This window comes from Crocuta crocuta, unplaced genomic scaffold, assembly GCF_008692635.1.
Source record: "Crocuta crocuta isolate KB4526 unplaced genomic scaffold, BGI_CrCroc_1.0 scaffold125, whole genome shotgun sequence".
Lineage (NCBI taxonomy): Eukaryota > Metazoa > Chordata > Mammalia > Carnivora > Hyaenidae > Crocuta > Crocuta crocuta.
In genome coordinates this window covers 7006580-7027571 of record NW_027531143.1, presented here as the reverse complement: position 1 = coordinate 7027571, position 20992 = coordinate 7006580, and the positions used below count along the sequence as shown (strand labels likewise).

The following is a 20992-nucleotide window of genomic DNA, read 5'->3' as shown; positions in this document are numbered from 1 at the left end:
AGTATAATCATTGTATCCATTGGTTTTAAAATTGAGATTCATACAGAGAAATGACAATATAATATAGTAGCTAGGAGCACTGACTCTGGAGTTGGTGCACATGGATTTGAATCTGAGTTCTACCATTTACTAGCTGTGTAACTGTATGCAGGACATTTGACCCCTGTATGCTTGAGTGCATTCATCTATAAAATGAAATGTACAATAATATCTACTGTATAGAATTGTTCTTCTCATTTACGGAGAAGTAAATGAGTTAATATTTTTAAAACAATTAGAATAGGGGTGAGCACATAGAAAACACTAAGTATTACATTGGTTAAATAAAATAGTATAGCTAACCCTGGACCTCGTGCTTTTATTTATTTATTTTTTCATCTGTGAAATGGAGATCTTAAACTGAAATGGATATGTGAATGTTATTGTAATGTCAGTAGTAACTGTTGTTCAGGCATTCCTCAAAAGGAAGTTGGTACAAGTTATTGTTTACTCTGATAATTATCAATATAATCAGAATGCATTTTCAGTAGAAGATAGAATAATTGTCAATACAAAGTAGTGGGTTTTGATCAAACACCTTATTTTCTTTTGCACCTTTGCCTTAGATAGGAAGGGAGCCTTTTAATGACAGAAGGTATCAGATTAATCATCATGATTCCAGTAGCTCTTGACATAATAATTAATCCATATAAATTACCCAAGTGATATTAAGAAAATAATTTATATAATCTGTGATGTGAGAAATCAATTGTTTCATTATTCATCACCCATTGTGCAAATTTGATTTAATTTGGTTTGTTGTGTATTATTTTACTGCTCTATTAACTTAATGATTTGAGCAATTATTTATAGTTTGTGATAGTAGGTAATAGATTTAGAGGATATTATTAGCTAATACATGATAAAGTGGTGTTTATGAGTATTATGGAGAATTCTTCCATTTTAATCTGAATGCTATATGCAGCTTAATCATAATGAATTCATGTTCTTCTATAAAATTCATATAACACAAATATAAATGTAATTTTCCATTGACACAGAGGTATAGTAGTTATCAACATTATTTAATGCAGAGTAGGTAGCTAATAGTACTCTTGGCCATCAGTTTCTTTGTGAATTTCTGGAAGTGTGTTACTGTTGCTGTTCTAAAGTCAAGTGAAAAAAATAAATGAGTTGATGCTCTACCATTAATTTTTTTCAAAAATTTAAAACTTCCTCCTATTGCTACTTACGGTTTTGGAAATTCCTCATAGATGTCTTTATCCTGACTTTATACCGTGTCCTTCTCATCATTACCAAGACTTATACTTTTAATAGTAATGTTTACATGCATTTGCTCATGTGGATTTCCTTGTGGATTTCCATTTTTCTCTAGATATATAGATTGGAGTGGCCTAATGCTAATCAAAGTTTTTCCAGAGAGAAACAAATTATACAGGTGCACACTCTTATTTACAATTCCTTATTCTCAAATCTCTGAAAACTAAAAAGAAAGGAAGAGTAACCTCTTTATTGGCAAATCTGACCTGACCTGAATTGACATGAAGTTATTGTTTCATCCCTGTTTATTGTGAGTAGGCATACATTTCAATACTGTAATATACAGAATATATGATTTGATTTCAGGATACTGCCCCAAGGCTCCACCGGAGATATTATATTATACTATATATTATATTATATTTATTATATTATATTATATTATATTACATATAGTATATACACTATATTGTTCTAAAATCTGGAAAATTCATGTATTCTCAAATACATTTGGCTGCAAGGATTGCATGTAACCTGTAATCATGATTGTTTTTGGTGTTCTGTTACCATAAGAACCATGTGGTCTAGGAATATAAATTTTATAATTATGAATTTTAATCTTTAATTTTTCTTTTAGATTACCTTAGTCTTAATACATTGATGAAGTGTTTTAAAATTAATGGTTCCAACATCCTTGAAACAAACAATTATCGGTAATGTGGCTAGACAAATTCTCATATCACGTATTTTTAAGAAACATTTGACTGGTGGTTTCACATATTATTTATGGAGATTAACAGTAAATTCCAAATTAACATGAGCCATGTAAATAGTTTCCTAGCACATGAGAAAAATGGCTCTTTCTGGGGTGTCTTGGGACACTGAGATCATCATATGTTGCGTCTATAGTCAGCTCTTTAGGTAAGGCTTTTTTTTTTTATGAGCACATTCCCACCTCCCCACCTCAGGTTGGGAGAGGACATTTTTTATGCTGAATGCATTATTGTCATAATATTGTTTTACATGTAAGATATGTAAATTATTAACCACAGAACACTTTAGTGAGAGATGTTCATACTAACTTGTTTGTGAAAGCATAATTTTTTTAACTGTCATTTGTAGGTATTTATTACCAGGAAGTACACAATTCTTCATGAGAACACCAACCTACACCTTGAAATACAGTTCACCTGGAATGACTCGCTCCAGTGTTTTGTTTACTTCCCGATATGGCCATTTGTGAAACAGAAAGGAAGATCTCCATGGATTATGCATAATAGCAGTTCATTTTTTCCCTCCAATTTAACATGCAAAGAAAGTGACCATTAAGTGCTGTTTTATGTATATATGACATATATGTGTGAAAATATATACACGTGTGCACTCAAATAATACATATATATTTATTATAATATATGAAAGAAGAATTAGAAAACTGGATATAAGATTTAACCTTTCTGGAAATGTAATAAACCATGCTAAAATTGTTTACACGAATATGTGAATGTCTAGAATTTGCTAGGTTTATAATTAATACCTTCCTACTAGAAATGTTATTTTTGCTGCAGAATATATAAAACAGAATTGATCTTGAAGATCCCATTTCAGTGTTAAATTATTTTCTAGATAATACATCTTTTGACTTGAAAAAGCATTAATAGTAAAATATCTTATTAATTCTCTTATACATAGTAGTCATTTAAAATGAAAAACAAAGCTAGAAGCCTGGTGTTGCTTGATGATAGGATTAAATATAAAACGGGTTTATCATTATTATAGCACATTGCAATGTACTATAAAAATCCCAACTAATATTCCCAACATTTTTATTTCTTTATTTGGAAATTTAGCTACTTGTGGTGATGTACATTTTCAGTAAGGATCTAGTAGGACCATGTAATGATATAAAATGGAAGACAATCCAGTGGCTTAAAAGTAAACAAAACATAAACTAGCTTTCATTTTTTACGTTTCATTGGGAGTCACATAAAGGTACAGAAAATTATGGTAATAACAAAATCTTTCTATCTGATTTTTGTATCTCATATCACTCACTTTTATTTGGAAAGTATATCTCCAATGGGTACATATGGTTAAATACAATTTCTTCTGTTCTTCAGAAGTAGAAGAGTTGACATTTCAAACTCATTTTGGAGTTAGGGTAATGTGTCACACTTGTAAGTCTCTCAATGTTGAGACCAACTTACACTGCAAAGTCTAATAAAGAGTTTCACATTGTACCATAGAAAATAATCTAAATTATTGCAAATAGGTTCGGATTACTAAATATTATTAGTCATGGATATACCCTTGAGAATTTTCAAAAATCAAAATAGAGTATGAAGTTTTCTTCATGTCTAAAGTTATTCTGCATGAATTTCTTAGCAGTTTGCTTCCTTTTCTTGCTTACAGTTTTAAAAAACAGTAGGTAAGCTTTCAGTTTTCCGTAAAAATATCAATAGCAGTATCATTGACATGGAACTCCTTAGAAATTGTGATATTCATCTTTTAGAAGTTTGTTTAAACTTCTCCCTACAGTCTTATTTTCTCACAGATGCTAATTATTGGCAAAATTTAGGAAAGTTTTACCATTTGCTATCCTAGAAACTATTTTCAGGAAACCAAGAAACGAGAGTAAATCAAAGCAGGAGAACTCAAGAGTGGCAAACTGTCCTGTTTTAATTTACAAACTGGATAATTAGCAACCTAAGATTGTAAGTTAGATACATTTTGCTCACTTTAAAGCCATATTCTGAGGCTGTGATAGGCTAAAATAGGTTTTTCCTTAAATTATCACCACTTGATTCTTTATGACTACCTAACATCCATATTCCAATAGATACTTCTCCTTGCTAGATGCATCCCAAAGAAGAATTTGTTATTGTCTTTGTGGAAAAAGAGGATGAGGATATCAGGATAAAGGAAATTACAATTTAACTCTGAGTGTTTGTGACTCCACTTTGCAGATTTCTTAGAATCCACAGTGCAAAATTTGGGATATTACAAATTCATTTTAAGAGTGATCAGCAAGTAGGTCTTTTCATGAAGTATTTTTTTAAATCACTTTTCTTTTAAATTCACGCTGTGTCCATGAATGAGACATAATTTCAAGTGTCTGGTATGTGATATCAACCCAGTTTGTTGGTCACTCACGTGCATTAATTTAAATCAAAATGGTTATTTCTTACACTAGAGTGAGTGCTGTGGAACTTCTGTCCTTATTGATAAAAGACTAAAATTTTTATTTAAGACAAAAATGAAGAATGTTCAACATGGGGATGAACCCTCTCCCCCTAGAAAACACACACACATAGAATTTAAAAACCAAAAATAAGTTAAAATGTGTGAAACTACCCAATGAACAAATTTCATTTCTCTAGCTACTTAGAGCTGGCTTTTTTTGAACACCATAATTTTATTGCTCATATTTGCTTATTTATACTGATCTAGTTTGATGTGAGAAAGTTGTGAATAAAAGCCATGTGCTCATTATTTATATATGCTACCTGGTATGCTGTGGACTATGGTTGCTATAGTGCTTATTCCCTAATGAGAAACTAAGAAGAGAAGATACAGTAGTCAACCATGAGAGTGTCTAGAGACCACAGGTATGTTTTAGAGGCATAAAATATTCCTTAGCTTTTATTATGAATTTTTTATTCATAAGGTTAAAGCATATTAATATAAGTGATAGTACGGGTCTGATTCTCTCTCTTTCTTCCAGGAGAGAAAATAACTTCAGTTGAAAAGACTCCAGAAGTTATTCAATATTACCAGGAGTTTTTAATAGGGAATTTGGTTTACTTGAGTTGAAAGTGTATTATTTTCATTCTGTTATGAGAAAACATATATCCCTACTCATTCTGTTAATCCAAGCTCAGAATGCTTTCCAGAACTATATATGATTACAATGATTTCCGGAATTATATAAAAAGCAACCTTTATTTTAAATCATCATCTATGAACCTGGTATGAGACTACAGATTTGTTTTCACATTAATTATCAAGCATTTAATTAACTACCATTTGCTTTATGTTATCTATTGAACAATTGTGATTCATTATTTTTATTAGCAACAAATTTTATTTTACTGGCATTTCATTTACCTTGCATGTATGAAAATGATGTTATAACAGGATCAAATATGGAAATAACCTCTGCCAGATATAAAGATTTATATGTATTTTTTCATATGTCTAAATTAGGTCTAAATACACAAAAATTGCCTACTAATTTCTCCTCCCTAAAACTAAAATGAACCAAATTCAGACAAACAAGCAAAAAAAACATTCAATTTTCTTTTCATGTAGTATTTACAAACAACTAGATGATTGATAGTGGCTTTGAGACATCAAGGATTTCATTCTAATTCTCTTTTTAATTTGGAAAGCATATGGTTATCGAATTTCAAGTTAGGAGTTATCTAACTTGAATTTTCACATTTTAATATAAATTAATCCAAATGCTTTTGTCTTTAGCATGTCAAAGCCATTCTATGTAAAATTCATTTTACATCTAAACATACACATTATTTGATCTTTTCAGTGCAACAAAAAGTTAATAGTTACATCAACTCTTATTTCTAGGTTTCTATAAATCACTGATTCATTCTTAAATGTGTATTCTTTAAAAAATAATAGCAAATACCTCGAGAAGAGTGACAGAAAATACCTTCCTTTTTTTCTGTAATGATAATTTACTTTTCAAGTCTTAGCTTACCTGGTTTTAAGGACTACGCAATAAAAGTGGTAACTTCAGATAGTTGTATTGCTGTGACCTAATGATTTTTTAAAAATTGGCTTTACTCTTTAAATTGAGAAATTTATGTTGTCAAGTTCTGAATTAGTTATCTAAATATTTTGGGTTAATAGCACTTACAAATAAATTGAAAAAAATTGGAAATATATTCACGATGAAAATGTTATTCCTTACACTGCTTTTTCTTTCTTCCTTTTTCCTTGCTTCTCATCTTTTCTTTGCTTTAAGCTCCCTTTGAAGTTTTGACCTTTGCGTGGACAAGGTCAAGAAAGGATATCTCCTGCCTTTTAAATATTGGTTTTCCTTGTATTTTATGGTGGCGTATTTTTGCCTCAGCAACAATAAAACTTAGATAAAATGTGTTTAGATCAAGCTCACTTCGTCTGCTGGGATTTTTAAGAGCCAAGTTTCTATGCCTAAGAGGCACTGATTGTCTAGACCATTTGAACCAAGATACATGGATGCAAATAATAACCTTGCAACGAAAAAGTAGTATATTAAAACCTATTGCACTCTTTGAGATTGCTGCCCTTTTTTGCTGATTTTTTGCCTTGTCATAAATGTGCTGATAGTATATTGAAGGAAAATGATTCAGGTAACACATTTTGTATAAACTGGGCTGTTAGTATCTAAAGAAGGGCTAATAAAACTTTTATTTTATCCCTACCTACTAACTTGAAAACTGTTGGTGAAATCATTATTCAATAGTCTAATATTTTTTAAATAAGTAAGAAGGCTTACCTTACAAAAGTAATCAGATAATGCTGATATTTCTCTTTCAAAGGCTAAAAATGTTAGTTCTTGGTCCTGACCTGGTTGGTTCATACAATTAATACTGTACATGCTACAATATCGAATATTAATAGATTTGCTGGAGAATCTGAGTTTCAAGAATAGCTTGAAAGCAATACACTTGCTACCATGAAGCATGACTCAAATTATCCCCATATGCTTTGCTACCTGTGTATGAATGCAAATGTTGTTACAGAAAATATGCTTGAAATGTCAACACAATGTGCAATTAGTGTTGCATTGTCATGCTTCAGCATGTGATATCTGTATGGTGAAGTTATTTCAATTACTATAATAAAAAATGTTTAACATAAGAAAGCTACAACATGTCATCAAATGGTTATTTCTGTTTTATACATACACACACAGTGCTTTTAGTAGTAGAGGAGACTGGTTCTCAATTAAGCTTTCAGGGGATGAAATATATTTTCACAGTAATTTTCTTCTGCTGTGTAGACAGTAATAGCACTATGGGGATAACTTTACCTGCTATTAAAGTCAGGTTGAGTAAACAAAATTGGTGTCAATTCTTCTCCTAGTTAGGTGAAAGGCAGACCCTTCTAAAATTTAGAAATGATATTTTTATATGTCTCTAGTATCATTGCTTATAACAACAGTATTACTAATCTGAATAGAATTATGTTAGCATGTTAGTTATGAAGTTTATTTTTCTCAAGAATTTATAATTTTGTCATCATTAAAACATCATACTAAGGCTTGGTAAGAAACATGTCTTACTCTCATTGCCATTCATGCCATTGTTCTTTAAGATGATTATATAGAAAGAAATTTAGAATATTTTTCCTTTAAAGAAAGGAAGCACTTCGGTCCAAAATCCTGTCATGTGATATGAACTTTAATGCATGAATGCCTTCATTTTTGGAATTGACAACCATATGGTATAAATATTGACTTTTACGGGTGCCTGGATGGCGCAGTCAGTTAAGCAGCTGACTTTGGCTCAGGTCATGATCTTACGGTTTGTGGGTTCTAGCCCCGCATCGGGCTTCATGCTGACAGCTCAGAGCCTGGAGCTTACTTGGGATTCTGTCTACTTCTCTCTCTGCCCCTCCCCTGCTCACACTCTGTCTCTCAAAAATAAAATAAATAAATAAACAAACAAAAAACATTAAAAATTTTTTTAAAAATACTGACTTTTAAAAATATATATTTAAAAATATTTAATTATTTTTATGATGTTAAAGTATTCCGTGGGTGCCTAAAAAGTTAATTTTGACTTTTTCTTTCAGTGACAGGTAAGGATGAGACCAATGTGAGTAGTTTGGTAATTTATAAGCTATATGTATAAATTCAGTTAAATGACCAGAAATCTTTTAAAATTATAAAATAAATCCTGAAATAATTTCAAGTGTAGAAAACTTCATATAGTGCCTTAAAACAAAATTAACATTTAGTTTTGCAGAGAGGAAGATAATAGATCTTTAAATTAATTTGGAGAGCATTATCTCCTCATGATTATTCACATATGTATAGAATATGGTGACAACAATGCCTAATACCGTGATCATGTAGATTTGTAAAACATTGGGTATAAAATCGGGATATGTTTCTCTACTTTAGGACCCGAGTCCTTAGTATCTTAAGATATGTTGAGAGTCTTCAGCAAGAGATTAGAACGTATATCAGTTTCTAAACTAATTTCACTATGGTACCTTTAATTGAAATTCATTTCCCAGGACTAATTTTCTGTTGACCAAACTTTGGAAAACAAAAAACTAAACCAATTCATTTCTTAATAAAGTAATCAAGGTATTTACTTAATCATTTATCAAATATGCACTGGTGGTACAATTATGAACACTGATAAATCTAGTGCAGGAATTTACTTGAACTTGTCAGCTGAGAATTTGGTCATTTCCAGAGGAATCTTTGAACCAGGGTATCAACAGGGATGGCTTCACCCTGGAAAGATGGTCACAGATAAATTATGTCAATGGTAAACCTGAGCTGTATTAGACATTTGCAACATAACTTTAATATGTAAAGTGATATAAAATGCTTAAGAATGTAATCAGAATAATGTCCAAGCTTTTAGTAAAAGATATTAATGATTTCTTGGGTCTAACATGATAAAAGTTTGTCTTTAATGAGATTCTCTTGTCACCCATCAGCAGATAAGAGCTTTGTACATAACACACTATCTAGAATCACTTACCATTTGAAAGTATCTTCTTATACAAGGAAAAAAGGCCTGTTGGTTTACAACAAATTTCCCTCAAAGCTGGAATTGATTAAAAGTTTGTTGGATTATTTATGAGAGGCAAGATTTATTGAGCCAAATTATCCCCATGTCTAGGTTTTCCTTAAGCAATATGTTAGACACTTTGGAAGCCTTAAGAATTTTCATCACATTCAGTTCTGTTTGGTCCCAGGTGAAATATTGCCAAATTAATCTCCCTCTTAAAAATGTAATAAATCTATGGCTATTCCATGTATCTACAGAGTTGTATACTGAATGGTACTATAATGATCTAAACTGAACTGTCCTATATAATTATCAAAAATGTTGAAATTTTGACTTAGAAAGTAGTATCTTGACTGTTGTATGGAAATGACGCTATTTTCATATCTTTACAGCAAGCCAGTCCTCAGTATTTGATATAGTAAAAACATACAGTAAGGAAAAGCAAATTCCAAATCTTGTCCTAAGAACAGGTGCAAGTAGACATAAATGTTTTAAGTACTAAATTGACACTATTGTGACAAAAACTTGCAAGGATGATTCAAAACGATATAAATTTAGCCATGCTCTGTTATATTATAGATAGACTGTTGCTAGTGTTAGAATAAATAACTTTAAAAAGGTCAACGAACATAATAAAATTCATTTTTAAGCCTGCAGTATTCTGTTAGGAGTAAAAATATATCTACATGTTTATAATATATTTGATTTAGGGGGAAATATATATAACACAGCATATGTGAAAAATCTAGAATCTATAAACCTTAATACAATCTAAGAAAATACCATTTCAGTGTATAACTTCATTTTCATTAAAATGATGAAAATGTGAAGTCAGAAAATCACTTAGTCCTTAGGCTAAAAATAGGTAGATCATCAAAACCTAATATCATTTTAGCTCAAATTGGTATTTATTCAGTAAATGTACTATATTTTTTTGATTCTTCCCAAACTGAAGCAATAGACTTGTCATAAAAAATTTAGTACAAATAACGAATAAGTAGATTCCTCAGAAATTAGCTTGATTTTATATTTTAGCCTTAGGTTTCTCAGCCAAAGATTACTTATAATTTGCTTTTGACTCTGTTTTTTCTGATCATGTCTCCATTTCTCCATTTCATCTAATCAGTTCCCCATTTCCCATATGAAGCATTGCCACAGTGCCCTCACATTAGGAATGGGCATCAGGGGCGCCTGGGTGGCTCAGTCGGTTAAGTGCCGACTCTGGCTCATGTCATGATCTCATGATTTGTGAGTTTGAGCGCCACATCGGGCTCTGTGCTGACAGCTCGGAGCTTGTTTCGGATTCAGTGTCTCCTTCTCTCTTTGCTCCTCCCCCACTCATGCTCTGTGTGTGTCTGTCTCTCTCAAAAATAAATAAACATCAAAAGAAAAAAAAAAGAATGGGAATCATTGCCTACTTTGGTGTTTTTAACTAACACACTGAGTTCTTATCATACGTGTATGGGAAGAGTAAAGGCAGAACCCACTTCTGGATTATTATTTGTAATTTGGATTCATATTTTTTAGCAATTTGGCTTACAGTCCTAGTCTCCTATTTCTCTGGGCAGCAGGTAAATGGTTACAACTTCTTTATGAAGTTCTGTGGCTGCTTGGAACCTCTTGAGAAAATATATCCTGGAAAAACCATGAGAAAAGCCCACTTCTAGACCTGAAATATTCTAATATTGATCTTGCTTCTCCGTGCACATGCTAAAAATTTCCACAGCAGTGTGAAGATCTGACCTAGAAGCTTAATTATTATACAGGGGTGACAGATTTCTAAAAGACTCCATAGCACCATAACACCTTGCCAAGTAATCCCAGGGCTTTGGGAAAATGAAAGAAGCACCTTACAAAGACTTGAGCCTCTACTGTCTTTCTTAGTTTATTATTTCTCATCTACTGTATTTTTTTTTTTACCTTTCCTACATAATAGAAAACACTGGAATAGGAAGAAGATGATGTGAGTTTCAACCCTGGCTTTGCTGTGAACTTCCTGGGTGGGAGAAAGTTCATTTCCTAAAACCATAGCAACTTTGTCTACATGAGAGTCTTGTAACGAGGAAAATAGGAAGCACTAATGTCTGTGACAAAGTACTGTAAATTCCTCATTGTATATTAAAAGAAATGTCTCACTGATGATCTGAAGACTCTACTTTGTGATTCTAAATCAGGAAGGGCTATCATTGGGCTTCAGATTCTCCAAGAATGGGACCAAGGAAACTTGTTACTGGGTGGTAATCTTCTTCATTCACTCAATAAAAACATTTTGTGGACCCAAAAATTCACTTTCAAAATTTTGAAATTTTAGACAAAACTAAACCAAAACCCCTAGATTTTGTTGTTCCCAATAAAGTAAGATGCTGAGTAAAAGGGTGTCCTCAAACACCAGATGACCTGGGTTTCAATGACTCTGGGCCTGTTTCTTCATGGTAGAGTAGGGCTTTCTCTGCAATGTTGTGGGGAATTAATTGGAATGTTCTATGTAGAGTTATGGGCTTGGCATAGACCTCCCAGCAAATGTTTGTTGTTATTTTTATTCCCATATGAAACACAATTCTGTTGATATATTTTAGGACTGGGGGCTCCCAAAGCCAATCTGGCATCTGGGGCATGCTTCAGGGTCTCCCATGGCACATTTTCCAGCCTTGCTCTCTGCTTTGTTCTTTCTCTTATAGTCTGCCAGTTTTGAACAAGGGACAATGTACTTGTTCATTTCCCAAAAAATTTCTCTAATCATTGAGATCTCTGAGTAAATACTGAATTGAACAATCTGTAAAGAATTAATCACATTTGTTCTCAGGAAATGGTAGGTATAAACATTATAGAATGACCATGCATATGCCTCTTCTGAAACAAGAATGTATAGAGAAAAATCATAATAAATGAAGGATATTTATTGAGTACTCCTGGTTTTGTTCAACAGGGCCTGATGAGTAGTTAGCACCACAAACACCACTAGGCCTCCTATCTGCCAAACACCACTGAACTTTGCTCTGAAATATAAAGAGCTCACATTCTTGGTGGGGAGATACATAGTCACTACTAGATGATACTAATGAAGACACGTAGTACAATGGAGATATGAGGGGTCCATAGGAGTATGGTATATGGGAAAACTGGGGTCAGTGTCACAAGGGAGCAGTTGAGTTGGGTTGAGTTAGGTTGGTCTTGATACGTGAGCAGGATATCAACATACAGAGGAGAAAAAGAAAAAAAGGATTCCAGACACAGAGGATATCAGAGGTTAGACAGCTTGACTCATTGAGGCAACAGAGAAGCTTAGTGTACCTAAACATGTGTTAGGGTGTTGATGGAAGAAGAAGAGAGGTAGGTTGGAGCCAAATCACAAAAGCCTTAGATGTCACTTTTCAGAGTTTGGATTTTACCCTGTATACAGTGGACTCAATGGACATTTTTTATATGAAGTAACAAGGGTCTGCATGTTATGATGTTGCCTATGTTGGCCTTGTGGAGAGGGAGGAAGACAGGCCGTGGAGACAGGAGAGTAGGGCACTGTGACAGGAGGGCATTTTGGTTAGGACAAGTCCCCAGACTTTGGTGGGTTGGAGGTAATCCATATGTAAGAGAGGAATAATGCTTCAGATTTTTTAATCTATTTTGTGTGAGGAATGAAGGAGAACAATCAAGGAATTGTCTAAACATGTTTTCATTGTTGTGAAAAAAATGTATTTGTTGTAAAAAATGATTGTGTGTTTAATATGCAGGCTAAAGGTTGTTCCTTTCAAGCCTGCTTACCATGGCTATGGCATGTAATTTCTCTTTGACGAACATGTATTGAGTATCAGCTCTGTGTCAGGGACTATGCTAAATACCAAAGAAATTATTATTAATAAGATAACACCCTCACTTTCCTTGAGCTCAAATTCTAATACAGGAAAAACTCATCTAAACAAATAATTACAATAAAATGTAACTTTTTGTAAGGAGTTGTCTAAAATGTTCTACTGCTGCTAGCACAAAACACCTCTATGTAATGTGAGGGCCTAGCTCTGGTTCCCAATTGGAATGGCCCTTACAGCATCAGGGGTAATGAGTAATACAGAAAGCAGAATCAATGTTTATTATTGTAGACTATCAGGGGGCAAAAACAGCTCAAGATAATTGTCTTCAGAAAGGACTCCTGCACTTTCTACAATTTTGTCTTTAATCCAAATGGTGAGAGGTATGCACTGTAGTAGCTAAGAGGCAGGATTCAGGAGGTGAACTGCCAGGATTTGAATCTCGGCCCCTTCACTTCCTACTGGTTGCCTCTTTAGGAAGTTCCTTATCACCCTGTTTCTCATTTTCCTTATCTGTAAAATGCAGAGAGTAATGATAGTCGCAATAGGGTGGTTATTAAGATTGATTTCTGCATTTCTGATGACATCAATGAGGTGAAGTCTTATGTTCATTTTTTATGTAGAGGACCTTCAAAATAACTGTACCAGAAGTCAAGGTTTTATTTTATTAAATAAATACCTTATTGATTTGGTACAGTTTTTAAAAAGTCATCTTTATTTTATGGTTTCACAATAGATCCTGATTATATATTGTATTTAAAACTGATTCTCATATATCTTCAACTTAATGACTTGTAACACTGAAAACTGCACTCCCATTGATTGTTCTCTGCAGTATGATAGCTCTTTCTTTCTATGTTACTGACACGATGATCTTCCTGTCCTTCTGTCAATAATATTAGAAACAATCTTACATCACTAGATATATTTCCATTCTGAGGGTTTAATGATAAAGAGACAAGTCTTGCTGCTTTAACGATTATATTATCTCTAACATCTTTTCCTCTAAAATATGCTTTTGTTATTGGTTTTCATCATGAAGAAATACACAGAAAGATTAATTTAAAAGGAACTACTTCTGCCCGCGATGTCTGGTACTGTTTATCAATTGCTCAGCTGTGCTGTCACTGTCAGTGACATTGTTGGAACCGTTTAACTGCACCATCGCTCAATTAGTCTCTTGCCATTATTTATATGTAATCATTAATTAATTAATATTATATTCTTTTCAATAAAATAGTCACCTTGAGATCTAACATCTTCAAGTGGGTCCAAGGGGCAGGCAGAACCGGCCTAATAATCAATCAAACCTTCCCTTGAGAATCCTCCCCACACAGTGAACTGGACCTAATGCAAACACGAGCCACTAGACCGTGCATGAAGAGTTCATTTCAGTGCCTTTGACGTACATGAGCTGCAGAAGTCTGTGATACTTTAGAAATTGAGTTTTCATGTCTTGTGAAGAGGATGCTCTGCTCTGAAGTTTAAACAGCATAACAGTGGTTTCCTGAATTTGTTTCTTTAAATGTACAAATAAGTCTTTCAAGGGAAAGGAGGATTGAAGACTCTTAAGTCTCGCTTCCCAAAGGTGAGTGTATCCCAACGAGCACACAATGGGCTTGGCTTACAGAACATCATTTTCAAGCCTTTGTCAAACAAACTTTGGCTTACAGAGTTAAATTTCCCAAAGTTTACCCAGCTCTATTTGACTGCTGTAGAGAACTGGTTAACAATATGATTGGTGGGGTACCTATGTGTCTCAGTCTTTTAAGCATCTGACCCTTGATTTAGGCTGGTCAAGATCCCACAGTTTATGGGATATGGGGCTCGGTTCTGACAGAGTGGGATCCTGTCTCTCCCTCTCTCTCTGGCCCTCCCCTGCTCGTGTATGCTCTCTCTCTCTCAAAATAAATTAATTTGAAAAATATATGATGGAAGAGCTTCTCTGAAAAGAATCTTGATTTGGAGGAGAGGACATGAAGAAATAGTCATGGTGAATAGTTTCTAGTCTGACAACAAAATGCTACGTATCATTGGATTTAGAAGTGGATTAAAGAGTGGGGAAAAGGTGCCCTTTTGTTTCAGATATTGCACTAAATCTGGTAGTATCTTCACTTACACAATGGTTAAGATGTAATGATTTCTTCGGAGAGATCCTTTATTCAGTCTTCTCATTCATTGCAATGAGAAAAATTTGCTAATTACATATCAATTATCATTGATCAAAGGGAAAGGATTTTTTTGGCATGCTTTTTCATATTTTGGCATTTATAGTGGTATGCTGGTAAACGTTTAATTACGAGTCCCCCCCCCCAGAAACAAACCCCTAATTTATAGTGTTTGCCAATTTCTGTAGCGTAAACACTCCCGCCATGACAGATTTCAACTATCAAAACTATGTCACTGGACATGTAACTGGGAAGTTGTGAACACAGTTAGCTTTTGCACGCTGGTATCAATTGGCTCCAGAAAATCACTGGTTCTGATTTTAAAACTGGTCATCACCCAAGGTTTTTTTTTTCTTTTCTTTTTTTTTTTTTTAAACATTTGAACCGTCTGCTACTACTCATGTCTATCCACTAAATTTTCTTTTCAAATGAATTGTGGTTTGTTACTGCAAACACGTTAAATCAGTAGAGCACTTAGAAGACTGCAATTATTTTTACTTTCTTCCAGTCAATCAGGTTTCAGTGCTGAGTTTCTTTCATAGTTAGTACCCTCCTATTCATTCCTTTGCTACTTTGTTTATTATGAAATGACATTTCCTGTGAGTCCATAAATGAAAATGTTTGAGAGTGTGCTCTAAGTGGCTTTTAATTCATGTCAATTTAGAAACTCAGAATTATTTAATGTAGTTCTAACCATTCTAAGGTTAGCAATTAGCACTTTAATTTGTGCAAATGGCACTGAAAATGCTGTATCAAAACAAGACTATTTCCCTTAACAAGAAAACCTTTAAGAAAGTTTAAAAAATCAGTGACAATTTGAACAGTACTACTTTTTCACCAAGAGAGAGCAACATAAGCACACTTTACAAAAATACATTTCCATGGCCATTTTACACCGTAAGTGGTGGCATCATGTCCATGCTTTATTTAGGAACCTATTACTTTACCTGCCTCTGAACTTGACAGACCAAGTGCAGTGTTTAGTTAGGAGTATGGCAGTTGATGATGCATTCTGTAAGGATCATATTTTTACCTCTAGGTATTTTCTATGCACAACATGTTTCTTCTTTATGATTTCACTTATCCATGTTTATGAGTTTCTGAATATTGGCATTGTTTTTCCTGTCAGAAATGGTTTTCAACAGGATCTACTCTCTCCAACTGATATAATGAAGATAAGTAAAACTGGGGTTTTAAATTGTATAAGTGGTGGATTTTTAATTTTTATATTGTTTCAACATAAGCAAGATGCATCATATCTAACTTTAAGAGAACTGGTATGTCTGGAGATTTCCTTTAGGAAGATGTTAGTACAATTAAGTGAGCTTGCAACTATGAATAAAAACAGCTGACCCTTGACCATAAAACGGAAGTGTGAAGATTTCACCAATAAAGTATGTACTTTCAAAGAATTCATTATGATGCACTTTAAAATTGTTTGCTAGATTCTGTGGCTTAAAGTTTTACCTTAAGTATTTTAGGGACACCATTTCCTCTCAAGGTTTTCATACTTCAGTAAAACACAGTGTCTTTAGATTACAGTAACTAAATATTAAACTTATATTGCTTCCATATAACAGCAGGAGTACCTGCAAAACATATCAGTTAAAACTCAATAAGGCCAAATCTTAAAAATGCCAGTGACAAATGATTTATTATACTTATTACATTCATGTTTTATGGATCTTTAGATACTCGTCAACCTCTGGGGGGTCATTTACCAGGGTGAGGGCAGAAAAAGAAAAAAAAACAAGGTCGTGGCTACAAATAAATGTATTAATTCTGTGCTTTTAGGAAAGTTATTTTCATGTGATTTTAAATTCAGAAAATTTTTAAAAATTAAAATACATCTGAGGCATTTATTTGTAAGAGGTTTATTTTTAGAAGTCTTTATAGGAAGAAGGTTGTGGATTTAAAAAATTCCGTGTAAATATTTGCCTGCTTTCTGTAGCTTGCTCTCAGGAATCCTGACGGGCATAAGTTAGGAACATTAATGCCACAAGGAGGCGTTGCCTTGTGTCTTTGTACCCTTGAGGTCTGGTGCTGCTCTTGTCCTTTCAATATTTAGTTTTGAAAAAACAGTAATTATATCTAAGACCTTGGGTCTAATTCTATGCTTGACATAGTTACCTCAGAATATAATGAATTTTATGTATTCATTATGCCACCTACCTTTTTTTTAATGCATCCCTAGATCTTTTTCAAGATTCCTAGGTCCTTAGATTAAAGCATCCCTGTATATCAAATATATATACAGTTAATGGATATATGTATATACCAGTATATGTATATATTTGATAACTAAAATAACCGTATAACTGACAAAGTCATGATTTTATAAGTATATTTTAGGAATTACTCTAGATATTTTAAAAAATTCACTTCACAAAAAAATTTCACTTCAGAGTTCCTTTACACAGAATGCCCCCTTAAAGAATTTACACTATAGATTACATGAAAGAAATCTTGAGTTACAGACTTGGCAAAAAAGGCTCAATCAATCAAGCAATCAAACAGGTATATACTGAGCACATACTGTGTTCCAGGCACTCTTGTAAGAATGAGACGTCCCGGTGGAAAAATATCTCTGCGAACGAAAGAACATTCCATTCAAAGGTCCTGGAATGGTGCAAGATGGTATGCTGAAGGAACAGAGAAAGGCCAGTGTCTGGCCTGTAATGAATCAGGGAGGCTGGTACAGATGGGGATGGAGGGGAAAAAGAAGCAATTCACACAGGGCTTTCTAGACCATGGTGTGGACTCTGATTTTAAGTTCAGTGGGAAGCCACTGGAAGTTTTAAGCAGAGGAGTGATGCTGCTATGCCTTTTAAGAAAGATAATTCACACTCCTATATGGAAAATGGATTGTAGTGTGGCAAGAGTTAATAGAAGTACGTCAGTTGGAAGGCTACTAATGTTGTTGAAGGAAGAAGTGATGGTAGTTTTGATTAGAGTTGGAAAGAGGAGGTGAAGAAAACTGGAACGATTTGGAATCTATATGGAACACAGAGCAGATGAGACCTGCTCGTGTTGGGAGTCAGTAAAGGGAAGAAGCAGGATGTTTTAAGATTAAAAAAAAACTTTTTTAATGTTTGTTTTAGAGAGAGAGAGAGAGACAGGGTGTGAGCAGGGAATGGGCAGAGAGGGAGGGAGACACAGAGTCTGAAGCAGGCTCCGGGCTCTGAGCTGTCAGCACAGGGCTGGACGCGGGGCTCGAACTCACAAACCCTGAGATCATGACCTGATCGGAAATTGGACGTTTACCTGACCAAGCCATCCAAACGCCCCTGGATGTTTTTCGATTTTTTTTTTTTTTTTGAACATCTGAGTGCTGTTTATTGACATGGGGAGGAACAGTTATGGGAGGGTTAGGGAATATAGAATTCAGTCTGGGACATGTTAAATGTGATATTCAAGTAGAGGTATTGAGAAGATGGTTGAATAGAAAACAGCTACTATTATCATCTCCGTTTTCAGGGAGAAGTGAGGCATAGGAAGGTTAAGCAGTTAGCCCAATGTCACAAGCTTAGTTTAGTCAGTGGAGCTGAGATCAGAATCCAGGAAGCCTGGCTAACCCAGAGTCTAGACTTTTAGCTACTACTCTGTCATTCTGGCACACAGGGTTGGAGATACTTAAAACACTGGTGTTGGATTGGGCTCACTTGGGAAGAGAAGTTAGGAAGAGAGTAGAAAGACACACCACCATGCCTGTGTACTCTTGCATAAGATTTGGCGAAGGAGATAAGAGAGACGGAAAAATGGGTCTCCATTTTTGGCTCATAGGAGCCCAGAGGAGGGGTTATTTCAAGGAGATGAACGCTCCATAGAAGTGGAGGAAGGTAAGGAGAGAGGTGGATTGGTTAACATGGGGCTTTTTGTGACCATCACAAGAACAGTCTGAATGGATGGGGAAGAGAGCCTGTTGAAATGAGGTTAAACATACTCTGAGAAACACAAGCACCGGCACGGCTCTGAGAAGCATCTCATGCTGCCATATATGTGTAATGTAGACAGTGAATTGCATTGGAGAGGATGGACTCTGGAGTCAGACAGACCTGAGCGTTGATTCCCAGTCTAATACTATTGTTCTGCCATATTAAGCCCCCCCGACCCCGTTTTTTTTATCTGTAACATTTGTTTCATGCAATTCTTGGAATAAGCTGTTTACTTCCCTGCTTTTCCTTTCGTAAAATGCTATTCCCTTCCCCTGAAACCTGTTGAAATCTCTACCTGCCCCTAACATTCTCTTGAAAAAAGACCTCAGTCCTTTATGTTACGGCTGATAGGTCTTTCTAAAGTTGCATGAAAACTTTTTTTGCGATTATTCACATACTTTCCTCCTATTGTGTGCTCATTAGTTAAAACAAGTTTCCTCTCGGGGCGCCTGGGTGGCTTAGTCGGTTAAGCGTCCGACTTTCGCTTAGGTCATGATCTCGCGGTTCGTGGGTTCGAGCCCCGCGTCGGGCTCTGTGCTGACTGCCAGCTCAGAGCCTGGAGCCTGTTTCAGTCTGTGACTCCCTCTCTCTCTGACCCTCCCCTGCTCACGCTGTCTCTCTCTCTCTCCTAGAAATAAATAAAACATTAAAAAAAATTAAAAAAAGAACAAGTTTCCTCTCTTCGCATTTTGTATCTGTAAACACCTATCAGATTGTGTGGCACAGAGTATGCACTCAGTCGTCGGCTGTGTGAGTTCGCCGGAAGCCAGCACCCACCAGGGTGGGGGGAAGGAGAGAGCAGCGAAGGGAGCTCCCACGGCTGGAGGCAGCCGCGCAAGCGCACAATTCACTACCAGCTTCAACTCAGGAATGCAGGCAGGCGACGAAAGAGCCTTGAAACTTACCCTCACAGGATCCAGGGAGAAGGCAGCTGTGAGAACAAAGGGTGGAAGGTCCTCACAGAGAGAATTCAGGCCTGTATGTGGCCTCAGAGAAACGGGGAGCTGCCGCAGTCCTCAGCCGGAGTTCACAAGCAGATTGGAGGTGAAATTTCCAGGAAAATGAGTTTGAGCTAAGGCTAAGACTTAATAATAAAGAATCCCTAGGGGCGCCTGGGTGGCTCAGTCATTTGAGGTTTGGACTTCGGTTCAGGTCAAAGGTAAAGGTCAAGACCTGAGGGTTTGTGAGATCAAGCCTTCCCCCCACCCCCCCCCAAGGCTTTGTGCTCACAGCATGGAACCTGCTTAGGAGTCTCTGTCTCTCTCGGTTTGCCCCTCCCCCTCTCAGGCGCGGGTGCGCACGAGCTCTTTAAAAAGTAAATACAAACATTAAAGAGAAAAAGAGTCCCAAAATAAGAATGAATGAAGTGAATAATTTGATTTTAGAATGTTGGAGTTTCATAAACTAGGGTGCGACTAATATACTTTGTGAAATTTGATTTTATTTTGTACCGGAGAGTTAATTATACAGGGGCATGAAGTGGAGTAAAACGGTGATTGAGCCAGATTTGTTCATATGCTCTTTTCTGGGTATTACAGAATTTTTCTTTCTGTTCGTAATCCATCCATTTCCTGATTTCTTTTTAAGGGCATTTCTTATTGCTCTCAAATTAAATCGCTTTATCCTGGCTCACATACTATGAAGATAAAGAAATCGGGTCAAGCCTAATGAAACTCAGACTAGGACTTTTGCTATCAGACAATAAGTAGAAATGAGAAATGAATGTAATCATCCCTCTATTATTTATGGGTTTTTATTATTATCATTGTATTTCATAGGGACTGGTTTGGGATAAAAATCTAAGCATATACATGTATACGTATACATATACACATATACAGACATACACACACAAAAACCTCAAAGCTGTAAGTTCAGAAGATAGACAATGTGTTTTTCTGTCAAGTTCTACTGACATGGAGAGAGTGAAAGTCATATAAGGGCTACATAAATAATAACGAAAAATTAAGTATAAAAATTGAACTTTAAGATTGCAAAAATCTAACAAGTCTAACAAATAAGATGCACCTTCAGTTAACTCATCCAAGAAGAGAGAATAAATCTGAAGA

At 34.9% G+C, this 20992-nt stretch overlaps 1 protein-coding gene and 1 long non-coding RNA gene across 6 annotated transcripts in view; one reads left to right on the top strand and one right to left on the bottom strand.

Moving 5' to 3' along the window:
• TTLL7 (tubulin tyrosine ligase like 7) overlaps positions 1 to 7129 on the top strand; it is a 139514-nt gene extending 132385 nt beyond the window's left edge. For 4 of the 5 annotated variants that reach the window (XM_077771049.1, XM_077771051.1, XM_077771050.1 and 1 more), the window contains one exon: positions 2383 to 7129. In XM_077771049.1, the coding sequence (XP_077627175.1) occupies positions 2383 to 2503 (121 nt within the window). In that variant the 3' untranslated portion in view covers positions 2504 to 7129. The remainder of the gene's footprint in view (positions 1 to 2382) is intronic. The other variant, XM_077771053.1, reaches the window with a different exon arrangement.
• Positions 7130 to 8560: 1431 nt separating this feature from the next.
• LOC144237452 (uncharacterized) lies at positions 8561 to 20071 on the bottom strand. The gene is made up of 2 exons (XR_013336860.1): positions 19829 to 20071; positions 8561 to 8734 (listed from the first exon to the last, which is right to left on the bottom strand). It is a non-coding gene; the product is annotated as an uncharacterized LOC144237452 (long non-coding RNA).
• Positions 20072 to 20992: the final 921 nt, after the last annotated feature.